This window comes from Pan paniscus, chromosome 20, assembly GCF_029289425.2.
Source record: "Pan paniscus chromosome 20, NHGRI_mPanPan1-v2.0_pri, whole genome shotgun sequence".
Taxonomy (NCBI): domain Eukaryota; kingdom Metazoa; phylum Chordata; class Mammalia; order Primates; family Hominidae; genus Pan; species Pan paniscus.
Genome location: NC_073269.2, coordinates 6,550,780 through 6,578,618, shown reverse-complemented (window position 1 = coordinate 6,578,618; position 27,839 = coordinate 6,550,780). Strand labels below are relative to the sequence as shown.

The 27,839-nt window shown below is 57.5% G+C and overlaps 1 protein-coding gene across 2 annotated transcripts in view; it reads right to left on the bottom strand.

Moving 5' to 3' along the window:
* DOT1L (DOT1 like histone lysine methyltransferase) overlaps positions 1 to 27,839 on the bottom strand; it is a 71,505-nt gene that overhangs the window by 38,548 nt on the left and 5,118 nt on the right. For both annotated transcript variants that reach the window (XM_034946253.3, XM_008972588.4), the window contains exons 2-7: positions 15,337 to 15,380; positions 10,174 to 10,248; positions 6,272 to 6,335; positions 4,832 to 5,060; positions 2,276 to 2,370; positions 1,527 to 1,589 (exon numbers count right to left, since the gene is read on the bottom strand). In XM_034946253.3, the coding sequence (XP_034802144.1) occupies positions 1,527 to 1,589; positions 2,276 to 2,370; positions 4,832 to 5,060; positions 6,272 to 6,335; positions 10,174 to 10,248; positions 15,337 to 15,380 (570 nt within the window). The remainder of the gene's footprint in view (positions 1 to 1,526; positions 1,590 to 2,275; positions 2,371 to 4,831; positions 5,061 to 6,271; positions 6,336 to 10,173; positions 10,249 to 15,336; positions 15,381 to 27,839) is intronic.

Genomic DNA, 27,839 nt, shown 5'->3' with positions numbered 1-27,839 from the left:
ACCTCAGCAGGGAGCTCCAGGCAGACGGGCGGGCACACAGCCCCGGCCACGCCTCCACGCACCCTGCTGAGGAGACAGTGAGGGGTGGGCACCACCTGGGAGGGGACTGGAACCGTATGCCACCTGTGTCCCTCATGCATCCCTCTGAACTGTGAGAGTCGAATGACAACAGGACCCCTGAACACTTTGTTTCTGTTGCTTCTGCAAACTTGCGGATTCCACCCAGGAACTGGGTCGTCGCAGGCACCTGGGATCACGAGTTGGCCTTGCCATGTTCCATCCTGAGCCGCTCTGCTGGGCAGCTTGGCAACCCCTGTGCCATCGTCCTCCCAGGGTGGTGACCTGGTGCCCGCCCCACCCAGCACTCCTTCTGCCTTATAAGGGAAGCTTCTCAGGACTCAAGGGGCTGCGGGCTCTGGGGCTCGAGGGGCTGCAGGCTCTGTACTCCAGGGGCTCCAGGTCTAGAACAGGAAGCATCCACCTTCCTGCAGTCCCCAGACCCCAAGCCACCCTCCAATCCACATCACGGGAGCAACTGCACCAGCACCAAGCCCACACCCCATAAGGGCAGGGAGGTCTGGGACGTCGCTGGGAGACAGAGCCGATGGGCCCGGGGCGCCGTCAGCCTCCACCACAGGTGAGCGCCTGAGCAGCTGGGACTGTGAGGAGGAGCACACAGGTCAAGGAAGGACCCAGCTCTGCAGGCCTCTGTGTGGAAAGGACCAGGGCGGAGCCTGGTGTCTAAGTACTCAGCATGGGGTGGGAAGGAGTTCCCAGGAGGATGCAGGAGTGGTGGCTACTCCTGGAAGCTATGGCCCATTAATCACCCAACCTGGGTCAGGAAAACTGTCCTTCCTGCTCCCTAAACAGCATCCCCTTCCCACCCCCACACCCATCCCACTGCCACTCAGCCACTGAAAGGGGAGCACACACCCCACAGGGAGGGCCACACGCGACGCCATCCACAGGGTCCATGGGAGGAGCACCTCAGACCACATCACCACAGGGCAGAGGGACAGCCACACGCAGCGCCATCCACAGGGTCCATGGGAGGAGCACCTCAGACCGCATCACAACAGGGCGGGAGAGAACACTGCCCACCCCGAGGTTGCTGGCTTGTCATGAAGAACACGGCACTGAGGACCAGGAACCCGTCCAAACAAGGCTGTCCCCAGTGAGGGATGACACCCCAAGGATGCCGCAGCCGGCCCAGAACTCAGCCCGTCCCACAGGCCTCCGCTCCATGGAGCCCCAAGCCCATTCCCTGCACCACCTCTGTGCACCGCATGCTGCCGAGGGACAGAAGCCATGTCAGAGAGGACGAGAGGGACGGCACCAACAGAGGCACCTGCTGCCGGCTCAGACGCCACGCCCAGGCAGCCCTACGAGAACCAGAGGGGACTCCAGGGGGCACACCATGTGCCAACAGCCATGTGCCAACATCGGCAAGAAAGGAGGGGCTGAGAGGAGGGTGGGAGCGGGGGTGGGGCCGGCGATGGGAGCCGGGGCGGAGCAATGGCACTCACTGTGTATTCTGCATGCTTTTTTCCATACCATTTCATCCACTTCCTGAACTCGCGGTCCATGGTCTGGAAGGAAAGAAACCAAACGCCCGTTACAAACTCTCAGGGCAAGCCAGGCGCGGTGGCTCACGCCTGTAATCCCGGCACTTTGGGAGGCTGAGGAGGGCGGATCATGAGGTCAGGAGATTGCGACCATCCTGGCTAACACAGTGAAACCCCGTCTCTACTAAAAATACAAAAAAATTAGCCGGGCGTGGTGGCGGGCGCCTGTAGTCCCAGCTACTCGGGAGGCTGAGGCAGGAGAATGGTGTGAACCCAGGTGGCGGAGCTTGCAGTGAGCCGAGATCGAGTCACTGCACTCCAGCCTGGGCGACTGAGCGAGACTCTGTCTCAAAAACAAAACAAAACAAAAAAAAACAACAACAAACTCTCAGAGCAACAGGGCCTCAATGCGCCTGCCTGGGCAGGCCACCCAAAACACCCCGCTTCTCGGAGGGCTGTGCCACGAAACAGGCTCGGAGACGCCCCTGCAGCGCTTGGACAGGCCTGGAGGGCCGGCCTGTAATGGGCTGTGAGGGCAATCGGGCACCCTATTCACAGGCACATGCTGCAGGCAACCAAGACGTCTCGGGCCTGGAAAGAACGCCACCCAGACTCGGAAGTCCCACAGCAGTGGGGTGCAGGCACCCAGGGCATCACTTTCTCTGATGGTCCCCTGCCTCCAACACACCCTGGCCCTCAGATCCGCTCACCTCCGCATACTTGGCCGGGATGTCTGCTTTCTCGACGCCATAGTGATGTTTGCAGTTGGTGGCAGCAGCAACCTGGAGCACGACCTGGCCCACACCTATGATCAGAGAGATCCATCAGATACCACACAGCGCTCAGGTGCCACCCGGGAGGCCATGCCAGGCTCGGAGACAGAGGCCACAAGAATGCGGCCATGAAGACCCACAGGGGAGGCCACAGTCTCCACACATATCCGATGCTCCGAGGTCACTCAGGATCCTTCCCAGAGACCAGGCCCCCGGCAGAGCCCCCACGAGGGGACGGTCATCACAACGCGTCATCCATGGACATCACTTGGTGGCCCCTGAAACCAGAATCCATTTTGAGTCTCAGGGCCCTATGTGATGTTCACTGTTCAGACAGACAGGGCTGCCCAAGACTTTGCAGGTCTGGAAAGGCTGCCGTCCACCTCAAATTATCCCCACGTCACCAGCACACAGACACACAGCAACCTGGCTGATAAAATCTTATGGCACCCCAGGAAGGCTCATGAGCAGGATCTGACTGAGGCTCAATGTAGGGTGGGAGAGGCAGTGAGGAGTCCCCTGCAGCCAGGACAGTCTCCCGGCCGCTGCGGTTTCACAGCATCAGCACACAACCCAGCAACACCCAGCTCTAAGGGAGAAGGAGGGAACAGGGGCTGCAGATACGCCAGCGTCAGGAGGGTGGAGGCAGCGGCGCACACCGGGGGTGTCAAGCCGCCTCTCCTCCCCTGCTAGGCAGCTCTGTGCTCCAGGGAACGGGCATGAACTATGGAGCGACCACAATGGGCACAGACCGCCGCCACCACACCAGTGGGAAGAGAAGCACACAGGGACGGGGGGCCAGGGCCCGGCCAGCAAGTGCTAGGCCGTCATCATCTAAAACATATAAGCCTTTTTAATTTTTCGTTTTTGAGACAGGGTCTGATTCTGTCACCCAGGCTGGACTGCAGTGGTGTGATCCTGGCTCACTGCAGCCTCAACCTCTTGGGCTCAAGCAATCCTCCCACCTCAGCCTTCCAAAGCATTGGGATTACAGGCAGGAGCCAAAGAGCCCGGCCAGATATGCCCCCCCTTTTTTTTTTTTTTTGAGACGGAGTCTCACTCTGTCACCCAGGCCGGAGTGCAGTGATGCGATCTCGTCTCACCACAACCTCCGCCTCCAAAGTTCAAGCAATTCTCCTGCCTCAGCCTCCCAAGTAGCTGGGATTACAGGCACGCACCACCACACCCAACTGATTTTTGTACTTTTAGTAGAGGGAAGGTTTCACCATGTTGGCCAGGCTGGTCTCGAACTCCTGACCTCAGGAGCTCAGATCCGCCTGCTTTGGCCTCCCAAAGTGCTGGGATTACAGGCGTGAGCCACCACGTCCAGACAATATACATCCTTTTTATTGCATTTTTTAAATTTGAAAATAAATTTAAATAAATACACAGAGGTGGGATCTGGCTATGCTGACCAGCCTGGTCTTGAACTCCTAGCCTCAAGTGACCCTCCCATCTCAGCCTTCCAAGTGCTAAGATGACAGGCGTGAGCTGCCACACCCAGTCTGTGCAAAGTCCTCTTGGTCCCTGCCCCTGGGGCCCCGTCCCCACGTCAAAGCCAGGACTGTGGAAAGGGGGCAGGTGTGGGGCTCGCGTGCCTGCAGGCACAAGGTTCACATGTCCATCGAGGTCCAAGGAGCCCAGGGACAGCCTAGACACTGTGGAGAAGGGGCCTTCACTGTCTGACCCTTGGGTGGCCCCGTCAGCCCTGCAGCCTGGATGGGGTGGTCCTATCAGGAATTCGTCAGGCTACTGAGGCTGTTCGTGTGCGGACCGATCATCTGTGCTTCAGCCAGGCCACGCTGGTGCTGAAGACACACCTAGGGCCTCGTTTCAAGGAGCCCCGCCCGTGGTTGAGAGGAGACAACACCTCACAAGCAGAGTCTGAGTGCAGGCAGAGGCTGAAAGAATGCCAGCAGGTGGGAGCCCCAACCTGGGAGGGGCAGGGCATGGCCCAGACGCAGGGGTACCGAGGGAGACTGGGGATGCAGGGAGGGCGCGAGGGCCTCCGGGAGCCCAGGGACCTGGGGTTTTCCTCCGCGTGGGACCTTTCCAGCCGCTGTGGAGGGAGCAGGTGTGCCCAGGGAAGGACCGCGGCAGGCTGCAGCCGTGGGTGGGGGCCGGGCTGGGGCCCAGGCTAGCGAGTGGCAGCTTCTGGGAGTGAGCAGCAGAGGGTGCACAGGTCTAGCTCCCCAGCTGGTGGGAAGCAGGACGAAAGCAGAGTCTCCGGGCACCTGGGAGGATGGGCCTGGTCTGGGAGCCAGGGCCTGGTCTAGGAGCCACTGGGTTCCTGCGATTTCTCCCTGGGTGGAGCCCGGTCAGGGCTGGGGAAAGGAACGGCCCCACATCGGGACAGAGACGCTGGGAGAAAGAAGCACTGTCCACGCCAACGTCGCAAGTCCCTGATAAACTCTTCTCCAAGCAGGCATGGGGCAGGCACAGAGTGTGTGGCCTGGAAGTGCACAGGAGCTGGGCATGGCAGGCGACACTCACCGCTCCCCAAGTCCACAAACAGGTCGTCGTCGGTCATCTTGATCTCGTCAATCATCTGGGCCACCAGGTCGAAGGAGGTCTCCCCGTACACCTCGGGGGAGAAGGGCTCGTAGTTGTTGAGCTTCTCGGGGTCGGTCACCGAGTGGTTGTAGACCTGCTGCAGGATATGGCGCAGGAGTCCAGTGGACGGCCGCGTGTTCAGCTTCATGGGCTGCGTGGTGCCCTTCCACTGCGGACGGAGGGTGGCCCGGCCATGTCACATAAACCTCACGGCCCAGCCCCTCCACCACCAAGACCCGGGACCTTTCCCAGCGGAAGCAGGGAGTCGGCTGCATGGCCTCTCGTCCCCCTGCAGGGTGGCTGCCGGGCTCCCAGGTCAGTTTCCAACCCAGCCCCATTTCCTACAAGCAGTAAAGCAGCATCCCCAGGGACAGGCCCCATCTCAGAGGGGTCCCAGGAGGCTCCTCCTCCTGCCACGGGCCTCTCTCCCCACTGGCAAGACCACCAAAACCACACAGGCCACCAAGACCACCACCCCTCCTCTGGGCCGAGGCAGCAGGGTGGGGTGCTGACACCAAGGGACCCCCGTCAGGTGCCACGAGCCCCGTGAAAGCCCTGAGCCTACCACACCTCATCTGACTCGACTACGTGGGACCCCGCCTTCCTCCCCACCACCTGCAGCAGGCTGAGGTGGTCCCCTCTCGCCCAGGCCAGCTCAGCTCCCAGGGGCCCACAGAGCTGCATGCATGAGGTTGAGGGGAAGCCAGAGCCAGGTGGCAGGCTGACGGGGCAGCCCAGCCCAGCCCCACTCAGGAGGGCCAAGTGAGCCCATGCCGCCCCCACCAGGGCTCCCTCCACAGCAAGACCTTCAAGAAAGAGCTCCCCTACCCCTATGCACCAGGGGCCCCCGGTGCTTTCTAGAACATGGGAAGCAGCACGTTCCCCTCCCTGCTACACCCCAGCTCACTGTGTGCCCCGTCCTCTGTGAGGAAAGCCTCACGAGACACAGCAGGACCGGGGTGCCCAAGGATGCAGCCCAGGCCGGCATCCAGCCTGATGAAGGCAGGTGGTGTGGGGGAGGTCCAAGGGGGAAGGCCGGCATTCACATAGCCCGGGGAGGACAGGGACCCCACCTCTGCTGGGACCTGCGGACACCAACTCAGGGTTGCAGAGGCGTGTGCAGACACCACAACCCTCAGGGCCCTGCCTCAGCACACAAACCATGGACGGCTCTGCGTTGGCACACGGCCACAGCACACAGCCCAGCCCCGGCAGCCCCCACACCACTCACCTACAGCCCATCATCCCCCCACGCTGCACATTCCAATCCCCAGGGGCTCTAAGGGGAGCTCTGTGCCCCGAGGCAGTGACATAAGGGGTCTGGAGGGGTCCGGGAGCCTGGCACTACTAACCCCCTCTGGGCAGGGGCAAGCCACCTACCAGCTGGTGGATGCTGTCAATGGCACGGTTGTACTTGTCGCAGAGCCTCTGCATGCTCTCGAAGCTGAAAAAGGCAAGGGAAGGCCCTGGTCACGCGGGCAGGAGCCAGCCGCATACATGGGAGGGGACAGCACGTGGATAAGGCAGGCTCCAAGGTGTGGTCCCTGCCTGGACAGCCACCAGCCAGCTGGCCAAGACCCTTCTGGCAGAAGCCTCGCTTTCCGCCCTGATGCAGGAGATTTCAGGTTTGACACACAAGCGAGGTGGCCAGCCGAGAGTCCGGTGCAGGGAAGCACTGAGCCCTGAGGCAGTCTGGACCTGCCCAGGCTCCCGCGTAAAGCCGAGGTCCACGTGTGCTGGAGGCGTGAGGAGAGAAAGAGGGCTCGAGGGGGACTGAGGCCAGCCCCCCAAGTGGGAACCCCTGGGGCCGGCCTTAGAGGGTCTTCCTTGCCCTGGCTGGGGACAGCCACCATCGCCAGAGGCAGGTGAATGGCTGGGGTCCCAGGGACCACCAGGTCTCTGCCTGGGCAGGTGCAGGAGGAGTGAGCACTGCAGAAAGGAAGATGCCTCACCCCCACCCACACTGCTCTGTGAGCGTGTCCTTCCAAAGCTCCAACTCATTCACACGTCAGCAGTGTGTCACGTTAGCAGTGTGTCATGTCAGCAGTGTGTCACGTCAGCAGTGTGTCATGTCAGACACGGCACAGCAGGGTTCACAGTGAGACTCAGTCCCCCCGCAGCAACTCTGCCCTCCTTGCCCTGGCCGCAAGGCAAACCCTCATTACCTAAGTGCCCACAACCCAACAGCATCGGGGCAGAGCCCACCAGGCAGCAGGGGGCACCTGTGCTCCAGGGAGCGCCCACTGTCTGTGGGGCACGTGAGCCACAAGAAACACGGGCCACGCGGCCCAGCCAGGCCTGGGCTCAGAGGGGCTTCCGGGGTGGGGGCAAGCCTGCTACGGGGTCTGCCCGGCCTAGTCTGTCCAGTCTCCACCTGGGATAACTTGCTCATCTTCCAAGTCTGTTGGACCCACTGGCAAAATGTGGACAACAGCGTCTGTCCCTCCACCTCAGAAGGTGTCCAGAGCAGAGCAAGAGACAGGAGGAGGAGGCGTACCTGTCCAGTGAACACTGTCACACACAGTGGCTCTCACCGGGGACCCCAGGAATGTGGCGAGGCAAGCAAGAGATGGAGGCAGGGACCCTGCTCGGCACCCTGCAGTGCCCAGGACGGCCCCTCCCAGAGAACAATCCGACTTCCACATCCCCAGCGCCGAGGGGGCCTGCACCTGTGCGGGGGGGGGGGGGGGGGGGTGCGGCTGGGGACTCTTTCCTCCGCCTCCTTCCTCCGCCACCTCCACGTGCACGCAAGCAGTTTCCTCCCAATGGCAACCCCAAGAGCCTGGCACATGCTCCGAGACGTGGCTAAACAATCACACCCCTGCTCCCACCCCAGCCCCAGCCCCATGCTCTTCCTGCCCTGCCCTGGCCACCCTGAAATCACCTGGGCACTGCATGTGCCGAGGTTCACACTTCCCCTTCCTCATAGGAAAACCAGTGCTCCACAGGCCAAGTTCATGTTTTCCTTAACCAGCAGCTGCATAGGATAAAGCAAGAGAACTTAAGAGGAGCAAACACCAAGAACAAGAGCCTGCCGACAGCCCCGGGAGCACGGCCACACAGGACCTGGATCCTCCGGAGGACGAAGGACACAGGGGTGGAAGGAGCCCAGGTGGTGCAGAGGGCCAGCAGGCACCATGCGGGCCGGGGTCCGTGAGCAGCATCTGGCCAGGGCCGGACGAACCCACAGAGCCGGCCTGCTGCCGCCCGCCTTCCCCGCAGCTCCAGAGGAGCAGCCCTGGCCCTTCCTGTGTTTTCACTTCCCTTTTTTTTTTTTTTTTTTTTTTCTGAGATGGAGTCTCGCTCTGTCACCCAGGCTGGAGTGCAGTGGCGCGATCTCGGCTCACTGCAAGCTCCGCCTCCCGGGTTCACGCCATTCTCCTGCCTCAGCCTCCCGAGTAGCTGGGACTACAGGCACCCGCCACCACGCCCGGCTAATTTTTTGTATTTTTAGTAGAGACGGGGGTTTCACTGTGCTAGCCAGGATGGTCTCGATCTCCTGACCTCGTGATCCACCCGCCTCGGCCTCCCAAAGTGCTGGGATTACAGGCGTGAGCCACGGTGCCCAGCTCCTGTGTTTCCACTTCTACACGCCGCCTTCAACCCTGACAACCAGACCTTCCCAAAATCACCTCTGCACGCTCCTGGGAAGAGACTCTTCCCTGGCAGGCTGTGCAAATGCAGGTGCTCAGAGGAGCTGGGGCTGTCCTTGGTCTGAAGCCCTAATGGCTCGGTCCCTCAGGTGGCCCTGCCAGCTCCAACGAAGACCCCCGGCCAGCCTGTCCCTGATGTCCTTCCAGCCTTGGCTAAGCCCATCCCACGCGAAGAGGAAGGACGCCACACACCCACGTGGAGGGGCGCCGTGAGCACAGCATCTGACACGCTCGCTGCTCAGAGCCAAGGCAGAAGCTGGCCACACACAAGTGAGGTGCCATAACCGCCCCAGGTTAATGTGAAAGGGCTCAGCCCGACAACACCCACCCATCCGAGGGGACTCTAGTTCCTAACAAAGCTCCTGATCCCTGGGAACTTCTAGGTGACAGGAGCGTCTTCTGTTGCAAGGAGGCGACTTGTGGGGGGCTCCTGGGTGAGGCAAAGCCCAAGCTGCGGTAAGAAGCTTAGAAAGAGGGGACTGGAGATGGAGGCAATCATCAAGCAAGTCTCCGAGACGCCTCCGTGAAAACCCGAAAGCACAGGGTGCAGAGCTTTGGGGTTAGTGCACCCCAACTCCACGGAGACAGAGCTCTGTGCAGGGCCCTGCAGGCCCCTCCCTGTGGACCCTGCCATGCGGCTGTTGATCTGCACGCTGCATCACACCCTTCATACTAAACCAGGGAAGGGCCCAGCACACCATCACGCCCAATGAGGGGGGTGGCGAGAGGCCCCGACGTGCGAGGCAGGTGGCGTGAAATCCACAGCAGCAGGTTGGCACGCAGGACCCTGCCGGCAACGCGCTTGTCTGCCTGTGGGGCACCAGGGTGCTGACCAGGGAATGGGCAGGGCTCGAGGGAGGGGCACAGGATCTCGAGGTTTACTGAGGCTGAGACCGCTGACCCCAGACAAGAGTCCCTCCCACACGCCAGTAAGGCCGGAGAGCCAGGTAAAGTGCAGCCGCGTGGCCCTCTGGGCTTGACTCTCTGTGGAGAGGGGCTCACCTAAGCTCACGACAGCACAGCCCTTGATGGAGAACTACTCTGTTGATTTCAGACTCTCAAGAGCTGAAAAAGGCATGAGCCTGGAATGTCTTCCTTCTCAAAGAAAAACAAAACACTTCCAAGCAAGCATTCCAGAGACAGCCCTGCCCCTCTCCACCCACAAGACCCTCCTCCGAGACCCAGGAGCTGCCAGGGCGAAATTGCTAACGCAGCCACAGGGCTGGAGACAGAGGGACTAACCAAACCCAGCTGAGATCTAAACAGAGCTGCCAAGGAGCCTAAGGCCGCCCAGGCCCTCCCAGCAGCCTCAGGCAGGAACGCGGACTTCTGGCCGTCAGCCGCCCGCTATAAAAAGAGCGATCACTAGCGCGGGCTGACTCCACACATGCCAATCCCACTTTCCACAACCGGAGTTTCCAATTCTGTCCGGCCTCTGACAGCCTTTGCCAAGAGTTGATAAACATTTCCTACCAAAATAACTTTATGGTGGCCACGGCCAACTCTAAAAGGAAATTTCAGATCAGCTTGCACCATCTAAGAAGAGCTAATTATAGGATGCGTCCTCCTGTCCTCCCCAAGAGCCGAGTCTGTCCTTGGAGTGGAGCGGCGGGACAGGACTCTGCTTACCTTTTGGTGTCATAGTCAATTAAAACGTAATTCTCCATAGCGAGCTTGAGATCCGGGATTTCTTCACAGACCCATCTGAAACACAGCAGCAGAAACGATCAGGAAGGGTTTGGTTTTTTTTGTTTTGTTTTGTGTTTTGTTTTTGTTTTTGTTTTGAGACGGAGTCTCACTCTGTTGCCCAGGCTGGAGTGCAGGGTCGTGATCTTGGCTGACTGCAAGCTCCGCCTCCTGGGTTCAAGCGATTCTCCTGCCTCAGCCTCCCAAGTAACTGGGATTACAGGTGCCCACCACCACGCCTGGCTAATTTTTGTATTTTTAGTAGAGACCGGGTTAGGCCATTTTGGCAAGGCTGGTCTCAAACTCCTGACCTGAAGTGATCCGCCCACTTCAGCCTCCCACAGTGCTGGCATGACAGGTGTAAACAATCTTGAGTATTACCCCGCATGTTCTTAAACACTGCATCCTCTCCAACAGAAAACAAACATCCTTACCCCTCCACTCAAAGTGGAGAGAGAAGGGAGGCGTGACTTCAAAACGAAGGCTACGATGTTTACCATGAAGCTGTTACTGAATCACACAGGTATTACGTGGCTTCGAGGCCACACACCAGTGGCTCTGGGGACCTAAGTGAACTTATCTGCTACAGGGCTGGTCTAGGGACCCACTGGCCACATCAGAGCTCGAAAAGCAACTGACTGACTAGAAACTAAAGCCAACTGGTGCCGGGTGCGGTGGCTCACACCTGTAATCCCAGCACTCTGGGAGGCCGAGGTGGGCAGATCACGAGGTCAGGAGTTGGAGACCAGCCTGACCAACATGGAGAAACCCCGTCTCTACTAAAAATACAAAATACAAAAACACACTGGTGAATTCCATCAAACACTGACAAGACAAACACTAAACCTACAGAAACTTTCTCAGAGTTTTATGCAGCCAGCGTCATCTTGACACCAAAACCATAGAGACGCAAAGGGCTGGAAAGAAAGGACAAGAAAGGCAACAGCTGACCAACATCCCTGACCAACACACCCCACTATCCCTTAAAAACGTGAGGAAACCGCAGCGGCACCTCACAACCACACACAGCACCTCCTGGGGAGGAAAAGCTGCTTCACTCTAAAATTAGTCACTGCAATTCACCGAAGGAACCAGGACGGAGATCTGAGCAGCCCCGTGTGGGCGAGTACGGAAAGCCCACAGGACGGCATTCGGTGCCATCAGGACGGTACCCTCCAAGAGGCCAGAAATGGAAGGACACGCCTTCCGCTTGAAAAGGGCACGGGACCAGTCACTGAGCCGCTGTGACAGCAGCAGGCCCACCTTCCGCAGCCACCTGGCCTGCGGCTCTGCAGGAGGGGTCAGGGAGGGATGGGGGTTCGGCCTCTGCTCCCCAGTCCTCTTGACCTGCTAAGTCCAGCGGGCAGCTTCCCAGAACTCCGAGAGTAGCTTCATTGCCCCCTACCCCACGCCAAGTCCCCAGACTCCCCAACCAGCTGGCCAGGACCTGACCTCAGGTCCGGGTGCCCTCCAAGACCCTTCCACACTGAAAGACACAGCATCCTGTCAGAAGGGCTGTGGCATCCGCCCTCTGTGATTATTGGTGCCTCTCGTCACCCGTCCCCAGCATGGTCAACGCCTGCACACCTGGCCAACACCGGCAGGGGACCTCACAATGCAGATCATCAAAAGCCCCAGGCACCGAGCGAGGCCCCGAGAGCAACCCAAGCAAGGCCATCTGCAGTCACTTCTCATCACATTGTCCGGGAGGTTCCGGCCAGCGCAACTCGGCAAGAAAAACACTCAAAGCAGCAAGGAGCCTGAAAGGAGCGGCCGCACGGTCTTCACTCGGTCCCGTGGTTCTGCGCCACAGAGCGTGCTGAGGAATACGCGCGGACACCGCCAGAGCTCAGCAGGGGCACGGCCGATAGGCAAAAGGGAGCAGTCTTTATACATACTAGCAGCAAAGGATTGTCAAAATGCCACATAAAAAAGCACCGAAGGCCGGGTGTGGTGGCTCATGCCTATAATCCCAGTGCTTTGGGAGGCCGAGGCGGGCGGATCACCAGGTCAGGAGTTCGAGACCAGCCTGATCAACACGGTGAAACCCTGTCTCTACTAAAAACACAAAAATTTGCTGGGCATGGTGACGGGCGCCTCTAATCCCAGCTACTCGGGAGGCTGAGGAAGAAGAATCACTTGAACCTGGGAGACGGAGGTTGCAGGGAGCCGAGGATGCACCACCACACTCCAGCCCGGGCAACAGAGTGAGACTCCGCCTTAAAAAAAAAAAAGCACTGAAGCAGGAATACCTGGGAGTGACACTGTTTAAACGCCCCTTTCCCCAAGCTGAACTGCAGGCTCAAACCAATTTCTAGAAAAAGCCCAGCTGGCTTTTCTGGAGAAATGGAAAGGCTGATTCTCAACGGACATCCAAACGAGGAGAGCCTAGGACAGCCTAATCATCTTTAAACAACAGCCCTCCCCACACTTCGGGAGGCCGAGGCGGGTGGATCACTTGAGGCCAGGAGTTTGAGACCAGCCTGGCCAAGGTGGCAAAACCTCGTCTCTATTAAAAATACAAAAATTAGCTGGGCGTGGTTGCAGGCACCTGTAATCCCTGCTACTCGGGAGGCTGAGGCAGGAGAATTGCTTGAACCCGGGAGGTGGAAGTTGCAGTGAGCTGAGATGGCACCACTGCACCCCAGCCTGAGCAGCAGAGCCAGACGCTGACTCAAAAAAACAACAACACTGTGGGAGGACGTGCTTGGGACACTGGCCGTATGGGGACTGAATGGTGTTTGCTGTGTAAGAACGTCGTCAGTGTTTCTGGAGGAAGTGAGACAGAAAAGGTCTGTGCAGCCTCACACCGTGAGAACCCTGGCCACATGCTGGGGATGCACAGGAGAAAGCAGCCTCTCCAGGGGGTGGGGGTTCGAGTTTCGAGGCCTCTGCCTACGTCGCGGATGCCCAGGTGTTGGTGCACGCCCCTGTGCCTGGACCCCTGCTCCCTACAACGCTTAAGCTCCAGACTCCAGATGCGCTCTCCAGAAAACACACAAGGTTCAAACAAGACAGTCAGCTCCGAGCCCTGCAGAAGGCGAGCATGCAGCCAGAGAGGCACCCTCAGCGCCACTGCCTGAGATCCAGGGGCCTGGGGTCTCCTCTGACCCCAGAAGCCTGTGCAGGCCCCTTCCCATGGGGAGCAGGTGCAGCTCCCCTGCTGCTGAGCACCTCCAGACACACTAGCAAGAGCCTGGTCAGAGAGGGGCTTCCACCCCTGCTGCACCAAGATCCTAACCCAGAGAGACCACGTCTGGGCAGCACTGGCAGAACCTGCACAGTCACAGCCCCGGGAAGCCACAGCCCTGGAGCACTCTTTCTTGTTTGGGTTTTGTTTCTTGAGACAGGGTCTCACTCTGTTGCCTGGCTGGAGGGCGGTGGCACAATCACAGCGCCACTGGTCTCAAGTGATCCTCCCACCTCAGCCCCGCAAGTAGCTGGGACCACAGGTGTGCACCACCATGCCCAGCTAATTTTTTACTTTTTTGTAGACTTGGGGTCTCATTATGTTGCCCGGCCAATCTCCAGCTCCTGGATTCAAGTGATCAACCCTCCCAGCCTCTCAAAGCACTGGGATTCCAGGTGTGAGCCACCATGCCCAGCTGAGCATTATTTATTTATTTATTTATTTTTGAGATGGAGTCTCACTCTTCTCACCCAGGCTGCAGTGCAGTGGCACCATCTTGGGTCACTGCAACCTCCGCCCCCTGGGTTCAAGCTATTCTCCTGCCTCAGCCTCCAAAGTAGCTGGGACTATAGGCACCTGCCACCTCACCCGGCTAATTTTTGTGTTTTTTTTTAGTAGAGACAGGGTTTCCCCAAGGTGCCCAGGCCAGTCTCGAACTCCTGGCCTCAAGCGATCTCCCTGCCTCGGCCTTCCAAAGCGCTGGGATTATAGGCATGAGCCACCGTGCACAGCTTGAGCATTCTTAAAAAGACTGCCCGGCCCTCTGTGAGGAGCACCCACAGAGGCCCACGCCAGCAGAGTCTTGGCCCCCGGCTGCAACAAGAGAAACCCAGGCAGAGAGAGGCGGCTGGCCGCCAGAAGCATGCTGCAGCTGGGCTGGGCTGGGGCTGGGGCTGGGGCTGGGGCTGGGGCTGGGCGGGGGCTGGGCTGGGGTCCAGCTGCCTGATCCAGAGCCCTCCCTCCAACCACAACACCAGGCTTCTTTTACAAAGAACAGAGGGGCCCCTACTCCACTGCCTGGTCCACGGATCATGACATTAAAAAAAAGCAGATCCCACATTCTAAGCACGGACCCTGGGTCAGGCCCACCCTGGCCGACCTACACAAACGATTTCACTTAATCCTCAAACAACCTGGCCAGGGAGGTGCCGCTGGGCCCCAACACTGAACTACAGGGCCTCAGGAGCCAGGGGCCTGGCACAGAGCCACCCGGCCAAGAGGAGCTCGGCATGGCCCTTATGGCAGCTGCAGGCCTGGGCAGATGCTGGGCATGGGCACGGGCGGTGTCCTCACAGCCCAGTATGCTAAGGAACAGACCAGCAAGACGCCAGGGCCACATGGACACATGTGGCCTCCGTGCAGGTGCCACACAATGAGGGTTCTGACCCTGAGCACCTGAGACACGCAGAATGCCGGCCACCATGGGCAGCTTCCCAGTGGGCAGCAGAGAGGCACCCAGAGGGCCTCCCTGCACTGTTGCTGCAGATCCTGGAGCCCAGGCTGGAGCTTACGAGGACAGGATGGCCTCCGCCTCCTGCCCATCCAAGTCACCCCCAGAATGCTCCTCTCTGCACCCATGGGGCACAGACACAGGAGGCCGTTGAGGGCGCTTGAGGGTGAAGGTCGGCCCAAAACCCACAGCAGGGAGACTGACAAGGAGACAGAGGAAGGCAGGGCAATGCCCCTGGAGGACCCACTGGACACCCCAGCAGCTCAAGACTTCTGCACCCACTGGCCAGGAATGGAGCTGGGAGAAGCAGCTCTACCCGTCCCTGAGTCACCCCTGATCCGCTTCACAACACCTCCAGGAGTCCACCCCTGCAGGAGCCATCCCCACAGCAGCATCTGCAGGGCACGGGTGTCCACGGAAGTGGCCCAGGGCTGTGAAGACAGCACGCTGCAGGCCGTGCACTCACCGGATGGTCTCGATGATTTCATGAGCAGCATCGTGATGTTTATCCTGAAACAGAGAGAGAGAGGTTTGAGGTGCAGAGCCATCCTCCACCCCGCGAGCCCGTCGCTCTCTTCCCGGACAAGCGACGCCGTCAACTTCCCATCTCTTCATTTCCCAACTGGTGCAGCTCCCAAGCCCACCACCCAGCGGGCACCACCAGAGACACTCCCAGACCCTGGACCACGAAGGGAACACAGACCTTGCCGGGGACCTCTTCTGGCACGCTGTGTCCTACTACAGGCAGCGAGCAGGCAGAGGCCTGGGGTGGAGTCTGTGGCCCCCGGTCCTGCTCCTCTCCCACCCTAAAGCAAACGGCCGCCCCAAGCTCCGCTCCACATGTCTCCCCATTTTTTCCCTGGAGGTCAGTTGATCCCTCAACACACCCCAAGCCCCTCAGACCGCGCTCCGCAGGCCCACCGGGAATTCTCCCGACGCTGCTCCAGCCAGGGAGCTCCAGCCTGGCTGGGAGTCCTGCGTCGGCAAAGGCCTGGTATGTGACCGCAGGTGACAGAGCCTCCACGGGGCCTGTTTCCCCAACTGTACCATGGGAAAAAACCACTGGGCTAGCCCACGTGGGCGGCCTCGCCATAGCCCAGAACCTGCCACAACTAAAACCAAGGTCCTCGGCCTAACACAGATCCCTCCCCGTCCAGCACCCTGCCCTTCGCTCCCTCTACAAGGCCAATGTCAAAGGCAGGTTCACACCCAGCAGGGCCACCCAAGCCTCTCCGGCTCCACACCCATCACCGAGAATCAGAGACCAAGTGCACGCCACCAGGACACGTGCACTTTCGTCGCGTCTGCGTGCTACTGTGCTGATATAAACCCACAACAGGCTGGGTGCAGGGAGCGAATCACTTGAGCCAGGAGTTCGAGGCCAGCCTGGGAAACAGCGAGAGCCCATGTCTTTTTTCTGTTTGTTTGTTTCTTTGTTTGTCGCCCAGGCTGGAGTGAAGTGGTGCAATCTCGGCTCACTGCAACCTCCACCTCCCAGGTTCAAGGGATTCTCCTGTCTCAGCCTCCCGAGTAGCTGGGATTACTGACATGAGCCACCACACCTGGCTAACTTTGTATTTTTGGTAGAGACAGGGTTTCTCCATGTTGATCAGGCTGGTCTCGAAATCCTGACCTCAGGTGATCCACCCACCTCAGCCTCCCAAAGTATTGGGATTACAGGCCTGAGCCACCGTGCCCAGCCAGCCCATGTCTTTTTTATAAAAATGAACAATTTTTTTTTTAAATCCCCATTAGGTAAACGCCAAAGCATTAAGAGTTGCAGACGCAATCCCCTGGATGCTGCAGTCCACAGGGCGCGTCAGAGGCCGCCCAGGCAGCCGTGCAGCCTCAGCGAGCCTCTCCCAGGCAGCCGTGCAGCCTCAGCGAGCCTCTCCCAGGGCAGCCGTGCAGCCTCAGGGAGCCTCTCCCAGGGCAGCCGTGCAGCCTCAGCGAGCCTCTCCCAGGGCAGCCGTGCAGCCTCAGCGAGCCTCTCCCAGGGCAGCCGTGCAGCCTCAGCGAGCCTCTCCCAGGGCAGAGAAAAAGCAACCAGCAGGGCACCTGTGGACACCACCTGACGAAACACAAGGCCAGCGTCATCACAGTGAGACACGCAGCCGCCACGAGCCTCCCATGGCCCAGCGGGACGTAACCCCATCTGTGGGGCTCCTGCCAGGATGCAGAACCTCAGCATAACCCTGAGAGAAGCAGCCAAGCCTGACTGAGGGGTGCCACACAGAGACCCCAGCTGGCTCTCCTCCAAAGGCCAGACCATAGGAGACCCCCCCCCCAGCTTTCCTTATGCACTGAGGGATCAGCCTAGATAGGGGAGACAGGAGACACAAGGGCTCATGGCAGTGATGGGATGGGACGTATATGCCACTGAGGCCACAGCTCTGCCCACCTCCGGGTTCGGATCAGGGTACTGTGATGAAATAAAGCCACATAGAAAGTCTGTGCGGTGCTTTGCAACTTTCTTCTAAGTCTAAAACCACTTTAGGGGTTGGCGTGGTGGCTCACGCCTGGAATCCCAGCGCTTTGGGAAGCTGAGGCAGGTGGATCACGAGGTCAGGAGATCGAGACCATCCTGGCTAACAAGGTGAAACCCCGTCTCTACTAAAAATAGAAAAAATTAGCTGGGCGTGGCCGGGCGCGGTAGCTCACGCCTATAATCCCAGCACTCTGGGAGGCCAGCTGAGGCGGGTGGATCACAAGGTCAGGAGATCAAGACCATCCTGGCTAACACAATGAAACCCCATCTCTACTAAAAAATACAAAAAGTTAGCCAGGCGTAGTGGCGGGTGCCTGTAGTCCAGCTACTCGGGAGGCAGAGGCAGGAGAATGGCGTGAACCCGGGAAGCGGAGCTTGCAGTGAGCCGAGATCGCGCCACTGCACTCCAGCCTGGGCAAAAGAGCAAGACTCCGTCTCAAAAAAAAAAAAAAAAAATTTCAAAGTGAAGTGTGTTTTGGAGATTGTTTTTTTTTTTTTTTTCTGGTAGAGACGAGGTTTCACCATGTTGGCCAGGCTGGTCTCAAACTCCTGGCCTCAAGTGAGCTGTCTGCCTTGGCCTCCCAAAGACATGGTGAAACGCCATCTCTACAAAAAAATACCAAAAAAAAAAAAAAAAATGGCCAGGCATGGTGGTTCACACCTGTAATCCCAGCACTTTGGGAGGCCGAGGCGGGTGGATCACTCGAGGTCAGGAGTTCAAGACCAGCCTGGCTAACACAGTGAAACCCCATCTCTATGAAAAATACAAAAAAAAAAAAAAATTAGCTGGGCATGGTGGTGCGTGCCTGTAATCCCAGCTACTCAGGAGGCTGAGCCAGGAGATTCACTTGAACTCAGGAGGCAGAGGTTGCAGTGAGCTGAGACTGCACCACTGCACTCCAGCCTGGGATACAGAGTGAGAATCCATCTCAAAAAAAAAAAAAAAAATTGCTAGGTGTGGTGGCACACACCTGTAATCCAAGATACTCAGTGGCTGAGGCAGGAGAATCTCTTGAACCCAGGAAGCAGAGCTTGCAGTGAGCCAAGGTCGCACTACTGCACTCCAATCTGGGCAGCAGAGTGAGATTCCAGCTCAAAAAAAAAAAAGAAAAAGAAATAGGAGGAGGCAAGAGCTGGGGCTGGGCAGAGCGGAGAGCAGGGCTGGCGAGGGTGGCGAGGGAGCAGGCAGAACTTGCAGGCCCCGGACAAAGTGAAAATAGGGTCGCTTGCTCAAAGGTGGCTAAAGAACTTCAACACGAGCTGGGCGCAGATCATGAGGTCAGGAATTCGAGGCCAGCCTGGCCAATGTGGCGAATACTAATAACACAAATATTAGCTCTATCACTAGTAATACAAAAATTATTACCACTAACAATGTAAAAATTGTTAGTAGTACTAATAATACAAAAATTAGCTGGGTGTGGTGGCGGGTGCCTGTAATTCCAGCTACTAGGGAGGCTGAGAGAGGAGACTTGCTTGAACCCGGGAGGCAGAGGTTGCAGTGAGCCGAGATCGCGGCATTGCACTCCAGCCTGGGCGACAAGAGCAAAATTTTTTCTCCCCAAAAAAAAAAAAAAAAAATTGTTCCTGCGTGATTTGACTGCGTGTGTGGGGCGAGTGCGGCACACCTGGTCGTTTCCTGTATGTTCTGTGCTCTGCGCAGCTCCTTCCCGCCAGCCACATGTCGGGTGCCCACAGCCGAGTGGCTAGTGGCTGCCGTCAGGACGGTGCCGCTCCACAGAGCTCCCCCTCACGGGGGAGTCTTCTTCCTGCGGACCCCCACAGAGTGCTGCGGGATGTTGCAGGGTGCAGCCGGAAGCACTGGGTTCTACGCATCTGAAGCGAGACCCAGAGGGCCAGCCTGCTCTCTGGACAGGGGCTGGGGGCGGGAGGAAGGGGTGCTGGGCCTGCTCCCTCATATCGGGGTCCTGCTTCTGTGAGACCCCTTTCCTCCTGCTCACTGTCAGGGCCCACGGCAGGGTTCCCCTCTCCCTCCTCAAGCTGGAATTCCAGCCTGCTGTGGTCCCAGAAGTTCCTGTCTGTCCATAGCGTCTTCCCCAGTGATCATCTGACAGAGGGCCCTGCCTCGCCTGGTTTCGGAGTTTTCTTGTCACAGGGAGTCGCTGTCTCAAAGTGGTGGCCGCGGGAGCTGCATGTCTGGCTGGCAGTGTTTGCGGCTGTGGTTTGAGTGTCCTGAGGCTGCGCAGGTTGGAGGGGGCTGTCGGCCCAAGTCCCCCTTCCTAGGATTCAGCCAAGTGCTTCTCACAGGCGCAGGCCTTACTGGAACAGAGAACGTTCCTGGGAGCCAGATGACTCACGGGTGTGAGGGCTGGAAACGCTCTGATTGACAGCGTGTCACCTGCCCTTGCCTGCTCTCCTTGGCAGCGTGACATTATTTTGGGGGCCACGTAAGTGTACTTCTAAAAATGAGTGCCCCGCAGAAGCAGTAGCAGGGTGAACTCGCTCTGCAACTCCCGCGAGCCGTGCCCTCTGCCCCACGCCTGTTTCGTCCTTGTGCCTCATTCCCTGTCATTCACAGCTAGGGAGACAGTGTCCCCACCAGGCAGTGCACCCCGAGTTACTGCCCCCGTCCCCTCTTGCTCGCGCTGCCTCCTGTCCAGAGGTGCCTTGTGGTGTGGGATGCTGTGTGGACCGAGGGCTGGGGGACAGGGCTTTGTGCAGACTTCACCAGGTTTTTCTGAATCCCAAAGGCCAAGCGGTGACATTCCCTCTCATGGTGGGTGGGTGTGCGGGGCCTGGAGGACCCCCAACTGAGAGTGGATGTCTAGTAAAAGCAGCCTCGGCCAAGAGGCGTTTCCAGCACAGACCTGTTCCTGGAGAGCCCAGGGGACAGGCAGAGCCGGGACACAGAGGTTGGGTGATCATCCCAGGGCCCACGTCTAGAGCAGCACGGTTGGGTTCGTACTCCCGGTCTATGGGTGGGAGCCTCTGTGCGGAAGAGCCCAGTGCTGGCTTCCAGCTCGTGTTGGAGTTCCTTTCTTTTTTTGAGACGGAGTTTTGCTCGTTGCCGAGGCTGGAGTGCAGTCGTGTGGTCTCAACTCACTGCATCCTCTACCTCCCAGGTTCAATGGCGCAGTCTCGGCTCACTGCAACCTCCACTTCCTGGGTTCAAGCGATTTTCCCGTCTCAGCCTCCTGAGTAGCTGGGATTATACGCGTCAGCCACCACGCCCGGCTAATTTTTTGTATTTTTAGTAGAGATGGGGTTTCATCACGTTGGCCAGGCTGGTCTTGAACTCCTGACCTGAGATGATCCACCCACCTCGGCCTCCCAAAGTGCTGGGATTATAGGCGTGAGCCACTGCGTCCAGCCAGAACAATTTTTTAATTACATGATAAAATGATAATATTCCAGTTATACTTGGTTAAATAAGTTATGAAAATTTATCTCCTTGGCCAGATGCAGTGGCCCATGCCTGGGGTCCCAGCAACTTAGGAGGCTGAGGCAGGAGGATCACTGGAGCCCAGGAGTTTGAGGCCACAGTGAATCATGATCGTCACTGCACTCTAACCTGGGCAACAGAGCAAGATCTCAACTCTTAAAAAGATACAAAATATCAGCCGGGCGCGATGGCTCACGCCTGTAATCCCCAAGCACTTTGGGAGGCCAAGGTGGGTGGGATCATGAGGTCAAGAGATCGAGACCATCCTGGCTAACACAGTGAAACCCTGTCTCTACTAAAAATATAAAAAATTAACCGGGCGTGGTGGTGGGCGCCTGTAGTCCCAGCTACTTGGGAGGATGAGGCAGGAGAATGGCATGAACCCGGGAAGCGGAGCTTGCAGTGAGCCGAGATGGCGCCACTGCACTCCAGCCTGGGCAACAGAGCAAGACTCCGTCTCAAAAAAAAAAATATATATATATATATATATACACACACACACATATATATATATACACACACACACACCCATATATATATATTTAAGAACTTAAAAAGAGATCAGACATAGTGGCTTATGCCTGTAATCCTAGCACTCTGGGAGGTTGAGGCGGGAGGACTGCTTGAAGCTAGGAGTTTGAGATCAGCCTGGACAACATATTGAGACCCTCATCTCTTCAAAAAAAGTTTTTGCTTTTTTTTTTTTTTTAACTAGCTGGGCATGACAGGTACACCTGTAGTCTCAGCTGTTTGGGAGACTGAAGTGGGAGGATCACTTGAGCCCAGGAGTTCAAGGCTGCAGTGAGCTGTGATCACACCACTGCACTCCAGCCTGGGTGAACAGCAAGACCCTATCTCTAAAAAAAGAAAAAAACAAAATTTATCTTAGCTTTTGCGATTCTCCTGCCTCAGCCTCCCAAGTAGCTGGGATTACAGGCGTGCGCCACCACACCCGGCTAATTTTGTATTTTTAACAGAGACGGGGTTTCTCCACGTTGGTCAGGCTGGTTTCAAACTCCCAACCTCAGGTGATCTGCCCGCCTCGGCCTCCCCAAGTCCTGGGATTACAGGTGTGAGCCACTGTGCCCAACCTAACAGAGCATTTTTAGACTTGACCCTGAACCCAAGGTCCACAGAGGCCCTGGCCCAAGTCCATGCAGCTACTTCACAGCACAGCTGGGCCTGGACATCAGAGCGTGTTGCTTCCTGGCTGAGCATCTGTCTGTAGGATCAAGGGCAGTGTGAAAAGGGGACTCAGACCTCCACAGGAGGAAGACGGTACTGCCCGAGAGCCAGGGAGAGCTCAGACCAAGGATGGCTGACAAGGCTTCAGCTGACTTGATAATAACTAGCCCATGTGCAACAGCCCCAGCTGGCTGGGCACAGCTGTGCACGCCTGTAGTGCTAGCACTTTAGGAGGCTGAGGTGGAAGGATCGCTTGAGCCAGGAGTTCAAGGTTGCACTGTTATGATCACGCCACTAAACTCCAATACTCCAGCCCGGGTGACAGAGTTTGTCTCAAACAAACAAACAAACAGCCCAAGCTACGCAACAACCAAAGGAGTTCCCTGGAAACAGTCAAAGCAACTCGACACTGGAGGGGCTCAGGAGGGCTGAGGCCACCCACACAGGCTGCTGTGAGGCTGTGAGAGGAAGCTCGGCTCACCAGGCCTCTGGTTTCATAAAACACGACTGGAGCGACCCCGTCTTGAAGTGCGTAGTGAGGCACTCGCAAGGTACCGGGAAGGTTCACACTTATGAGCTGCCCACCAAGGACACAGAGCATCTATGGGTCTGGGGGAGGTCTTCCGGGCAGCTCGCAGAACCCGTGCCCGCTGTACTGAGAGGGCCGGTGAGCAGGCTGGGCTTGAAGGGTGGTCGGATGGCACCACCCGGCTGGCCTCCAGTGAGTGTCTGCACGTTCCAGGTTTACTTGCAACCCCGGCCGTTTCTCACAGACGGAGGCGCTAAGGAAGAGCAGGCACCCTCTGCCTGCTCCCCGAGGATGCCCTGCTCTGTCAGGGAGGCCCGCTGTGTAAGGAAGCGGCTTGATGGCTGCTCTCACTGTGATCTGCGGCTCACCTCGAGTTCTCTCCTCTCTTGGGGTCTGCATCAGGACCCTCTTTTTCCAGCAGCAAAGCGACACGGGAGGGAGGCTGGACGCGCTGACCAGAACTCTCCTCGCCCTCGTCTGAGCACAGGCTTTCTGAGCACAGGCTGATGGCCACCGACCCTCTAGCCTGAGGACAAAGCCACAGCGTGACAGGGAAGGAGGAAAGCGCGGGACTCGTGGGCCTCCACGCAGGGAAAAACGCTCCAGGACGCTAGGGGAGACCAGCACTGACTGCTGAGGCGGCAGCGTTTCCTTTTGGGGTGATGAGAACGTTCTGGAATTAGACAATGGTGATGACTGCACAATCTGTGAATATACTAAAACACGCTGAAATGTACACTTAAAACGGGTGAACTTTTTTTTTTTTTGAGATGGAGTCTCGCGCAGTCGCCCAGGCTGGAGTGCAGTGGCGCGATCTCAGCTCACTGCAAGCTCCGCCTCCTGGGTTCATGCCATTCTCACGCCCAGCCTAAAACAGGTGAACTTTATGATATGTGAACCGTCACAACAAGGCTGTTATTTCAAAAAAAAGAGGAAAAATATTGCCAGGCGCGGTGGCTGACGCCTGTAACTCCAGCACTTTGGGAGGCAGGGCAGGCAGACCACGAGGTCAGGAGTTTGAGACCAGGCTGATTAACATGGTGAAACCCCGTCTCCACTAAAAATACAAAAACTAGCTGGGCCTGGTGGCGCACATCTGTAATCCCAGCTACTCGGGAGGCTGAGGCAGGAGAATGGCTTGAACCCAGGAGGCGGAGGTTTCAGTAAGCTGAGATGGCGCCACTGCACTCCAGCCTGAGTAAAAAGAGTGAGACTCTGTCTTCAAAAAAAAAAAAAAGAAAAGAAAAGTGGCTGGCCGGGCACGGTGGCTCACACCTGTGATCCCAGCACTTTGGGAGCCCAAGGTGGGTGGATCATGAGGTCAGGAGATCGAGACCATCCTGGCTAACATGGTGAAACCCCATCTCTGCTAAAAATACAAAAAATTAGCTGGGCGTGGCGGCGGGCGCCTGTAGTCCCAGCTACTCGGGAGGCTGAGGCAGGGGAATCACTTGAACCCTGAAGGCGGAGCTTGCAGTGAGCAGAGATCGCGCCACTGCACTCCAGCCTGGGCCACAGAGCGAGACTCCGTCTCAAAAAAAAAAAAAGGAAAGAAAAGAAAACAAAAAAGAAAAGTGCGTCCGAGGAGTGGGAGCTGCATGCTGTGCAGAACTCCACAGGCCCAGAGAGCCTCCAAGTGAGTTTCAGTCACGCCCTCCCAGGGCCTTCTTTCCTCCCCTGGGGTTTCCACACTAGCTGATGAATTACCTACAAGGTTATCACTATTTGCACAATGTGACCGTCTGTTATCTTCACGTCCCTGGAGTCTGAGATACGAGGAAGGACGTGGAGCCGGGCAATCACTCCTGTGATTCCAATGCAAAAGCCGCCCCTTCTTTTCTCCAGGAAGCCCCACTTGTAACTGCCGCGCATACATTCTGGGCACTTGAATCTGTGTCTCCAGAGCTGCAGCCCGCAAACGAGGCCCAAATACACTCCCATTACGCTAACTTCACCTCAGGTCCTTCCCTCAGGGGGACACAGTGGGCGGGGACTGCACGCAGCAAGCCTGGATCTTGGCCAGGGCCTGCCGGACATGCATGGTCCCAGGAAGCACTCAGGAAATAAAAGCAGGGCTGCCCCCAGGAGAAGGCATGTACGCGAACACCGAGCGACACCCGGCGGCGGTCTGTGCCCAGGACCCCAGGCGATGAAAGGCACAGCTCTTGGCGTCTCCTGGCCCGCCCTCGGTGGTGGGGCTGCCCCAAGCTCTGTGAGTGATGAGCAGCATCCTTGGGCTTCCCCCACCCTGGTGGTGACAACCGCAAAGGTCTCTAGACGCCACCAGGTGTCCCCTGGGGGCAGAGCCACCTCCACCCCTGAGAACTGCTGTTTGAACCTTCCAGGGCCAGGAATTCATTCTTTCAGTCTACAGGCAGGAAGAAGAGGGCTCAGTACAAATCGGGACCAGAAGGGCTCAATGGAGGGATCCTCCAGGTAAAAGGCTCTGCCAGTGCCACACCATTCTCGCAGTCCTTCCCCTGGAGGACTCCTCTGGGGCCCCTGCTGTACCTTAGACCCCACCACACAGCCTGAGGCTGAGGCCCAAAGCTTATCAAAGTTACCACCAGCCTGGGGCAACACAGCAAGGCCCCACCAAAAAATACAAAATTTAGCCAGGCATGGTGGCTCACGCCTGTAATCCCAGCTACTCAGGAGGCTGAAGGAAGAGAATCCTTTCAGCCTGGGAGGCGAGAATGCAGTCAGCAGATATCAAGCCACTGCACTCCAGCCTGGGTGACAAAGCAAGACTCTATCCCAAAAATAATGAGAGAAACAACACTCAAAAGGACAGGTTCTGGGAGACACAGGTTCTGGGAGACACAGGTTCTGGGAGACTCTTGGAGGGGGACAGGTTCCAGGAGACTCCTGGAGGGGGACAGGTTCCGGGAGACACAGGTTCCGGGAGACTCCTGGAGGGAGTGGGCCCTTCCCCCATGCCTTGCCCTGAGGGTCCATTTCTCAGTATTCATGGGCATCCCACGGATCGTCCTTTATCATTAACCAGAGGACCTAAGTGTTTCTCGGGAGTTCTGTGAGCCACTGAGGCAATGTAATCAAGCCGAGGTAAGGGTGACGGGAACCTGGATTTACAGCCGGTCACTCAGAAACACAGGTCACAACGTGGGGCCTCTAATTGGCATGGAAAGTGGGGGACTCTTGGGGACTGAGCCCTTACCCCGTGGGATCTGAGCCTGTGTCGAGGTAGACATGCTGGAAGTGAGTTGAATCGGGGCTGCCCAGAAGGAAACACAGAACTGATGAATCCCCGGGTACCCGTATCTGGTTCCGCAACTCTTCTGTGTTGACTGCGGAGAGCACAGGAGGAACCGTGTTGGGTTCTTCCTACACCTCACACTGCTGGAAGATAAAAACAGCTCCCAGCAGTCCGTGCCCAGTGAGGCATGCAAAATGCATCAGGTCCAGAGAGACAAGAGCAAGGATTTCAGTCACGCCTCCCAACCACACCAGGGGCAAGCGTGGAAAAGCATCTAGCTGTTCCTGCCTCCTGGTCTCGGACACTATCTTCCTGTTCCTGGAATCTGTAACACCAAGAGTGATGTGCAGCCATCAATGGCCAATATTACTTGAACACAAATTCTTTTTTCCTTTATCTAATTTTGTTTGTTTGTTTGAGACAGAGTCTCGCTCTGTCGCCCAGTCTGGAGTGTAATGGCATGATCTCAGCTCACTGCAGCCTCCCCCTCTCGGGTTCAAGCAATTCTCCGGATTATAGGCAACCGCCACCACGCCCAGCTAATTTTTGTATTTTTAGTAAAGACGGGGTTTCGTCATGTTGGCCAAGCTGGTCTCGAACTCCTGACCGCAGGTGATCTGCCCGCCTTGGCCTCCCAAAGTGCCGGGATTACAGGCATGAGCCACCGTGCCGGGGCAACCGTGTGTTTTTTTTAATTAAACTTTTTATTTTAAGATAATTGTAGATTCACACTGTCGAGCTAAAGGAAAGGAACTGGAGCAAAATTAATATAAGTGGAGCATTTATTTGGGCCACATTTGAGGACTGCAACCTGGGAGCACAGGCTCGAATTACCCCAAATATACACTCTGATGAGCAGCAAATAACAAGCAGATTTTTAAAGGAAAAAAAGAGCTGGGCGTGGTGGCTCACACCTGTAATCCCAGCTACTCGGGAGGCTGAGGCAGGAGAATCACTTGAACCCAGGAGGGGGAGGTTGCAGTGAGCCGAGATTGGGCCACTGCACTCCAGCCTGGGAGACAGAGCGAGTCCGTCTCAAAAAAAACTCTCCTCAGAAGCTAGGCTGGAGTGTCCCTGTATCATCTGCAGAGTTTCTGGACAATCCCCTGCCCCAGTACCCCCTGCAACCTCTTTCAGGCCAGCAGGAACAAAGCAGTGTGCATTTGCTATAAAACGGAACACTTGGGTTTTTTCTATTATTCCTTCCTATTTAAAGCGACTCCTTTACTCACACAAAGCTGCCTAAAGGTTAATCTGCCTCCGGGGGAGCTGGGATTACTCAGGACACTCAAGCTCAGAGGTCAGCAGCAGAAAATACCTTCTGAGTCACGGTGGGGACAGCTCACCCCGCCCCGGCTGCTACTCACTGCTGGCTGCCCACTCACCGCCGCCCACAGCCGGGCTCCAGGCCAGGCTGTCAGGCGGAACATGTACTCACTCATTAATGAGAGTCAGAGAGTCGGGACCCTTGGCCAGTGGAGGCCGCCCCTGCCCGCCCACAGCCTGTGAGTCACCAGGGGGAAGGTCCCGTTCTGTGGCCTTTGAAGGTTCTTTCCGAGCAAACAACCAATAATGCCACTTGTGCCCTTCCCACTAGAAGAAGGGCAGGGCCATCCTGCCCTAGAAATACCACGCAGGGCCAGGCACGGTGGCTCACGCCTGTAATCCTAGCACTCTGGGAGGCCCAGGCAGGTGGATGACAAGGTCAGGAGTTCGAGACCAGCCTGGCCAACACAGTGAAACCCTGTCGCTACTAAAAATACAAAAAATTAGCTGGGCGTGGTGGCGGGTGCCTGTAGTCCCACCTACTGGGGAGGCTGAGACAGGAGAACCACTTGAACCCAGGAGGCAGATGTTGCAGTGAACCGAGATCGCACCGTTGTACTCCAGCCCAGGCAACAGTACGAGATTCCCTCTCAAAAAAATAAGAAATGCCACGCGGGGCTTGAGAAAAGCGGTTATCCAGAAACTCCCAGGTCATGTAAGAATAAAAATCTCCCTTCCTCCCCCTTGCGTTTGCCAGTTGGGCAAACCCCTTCCGAACTGCTCATTTCCGAGTGTGGACAGTTGTGGCTATTTCTGCTTCCTCCTCCGGATGGCCCCTCCTCCAAGCAGCCACCCACAGGTCCCCCAGGGCAGAAGTGGCA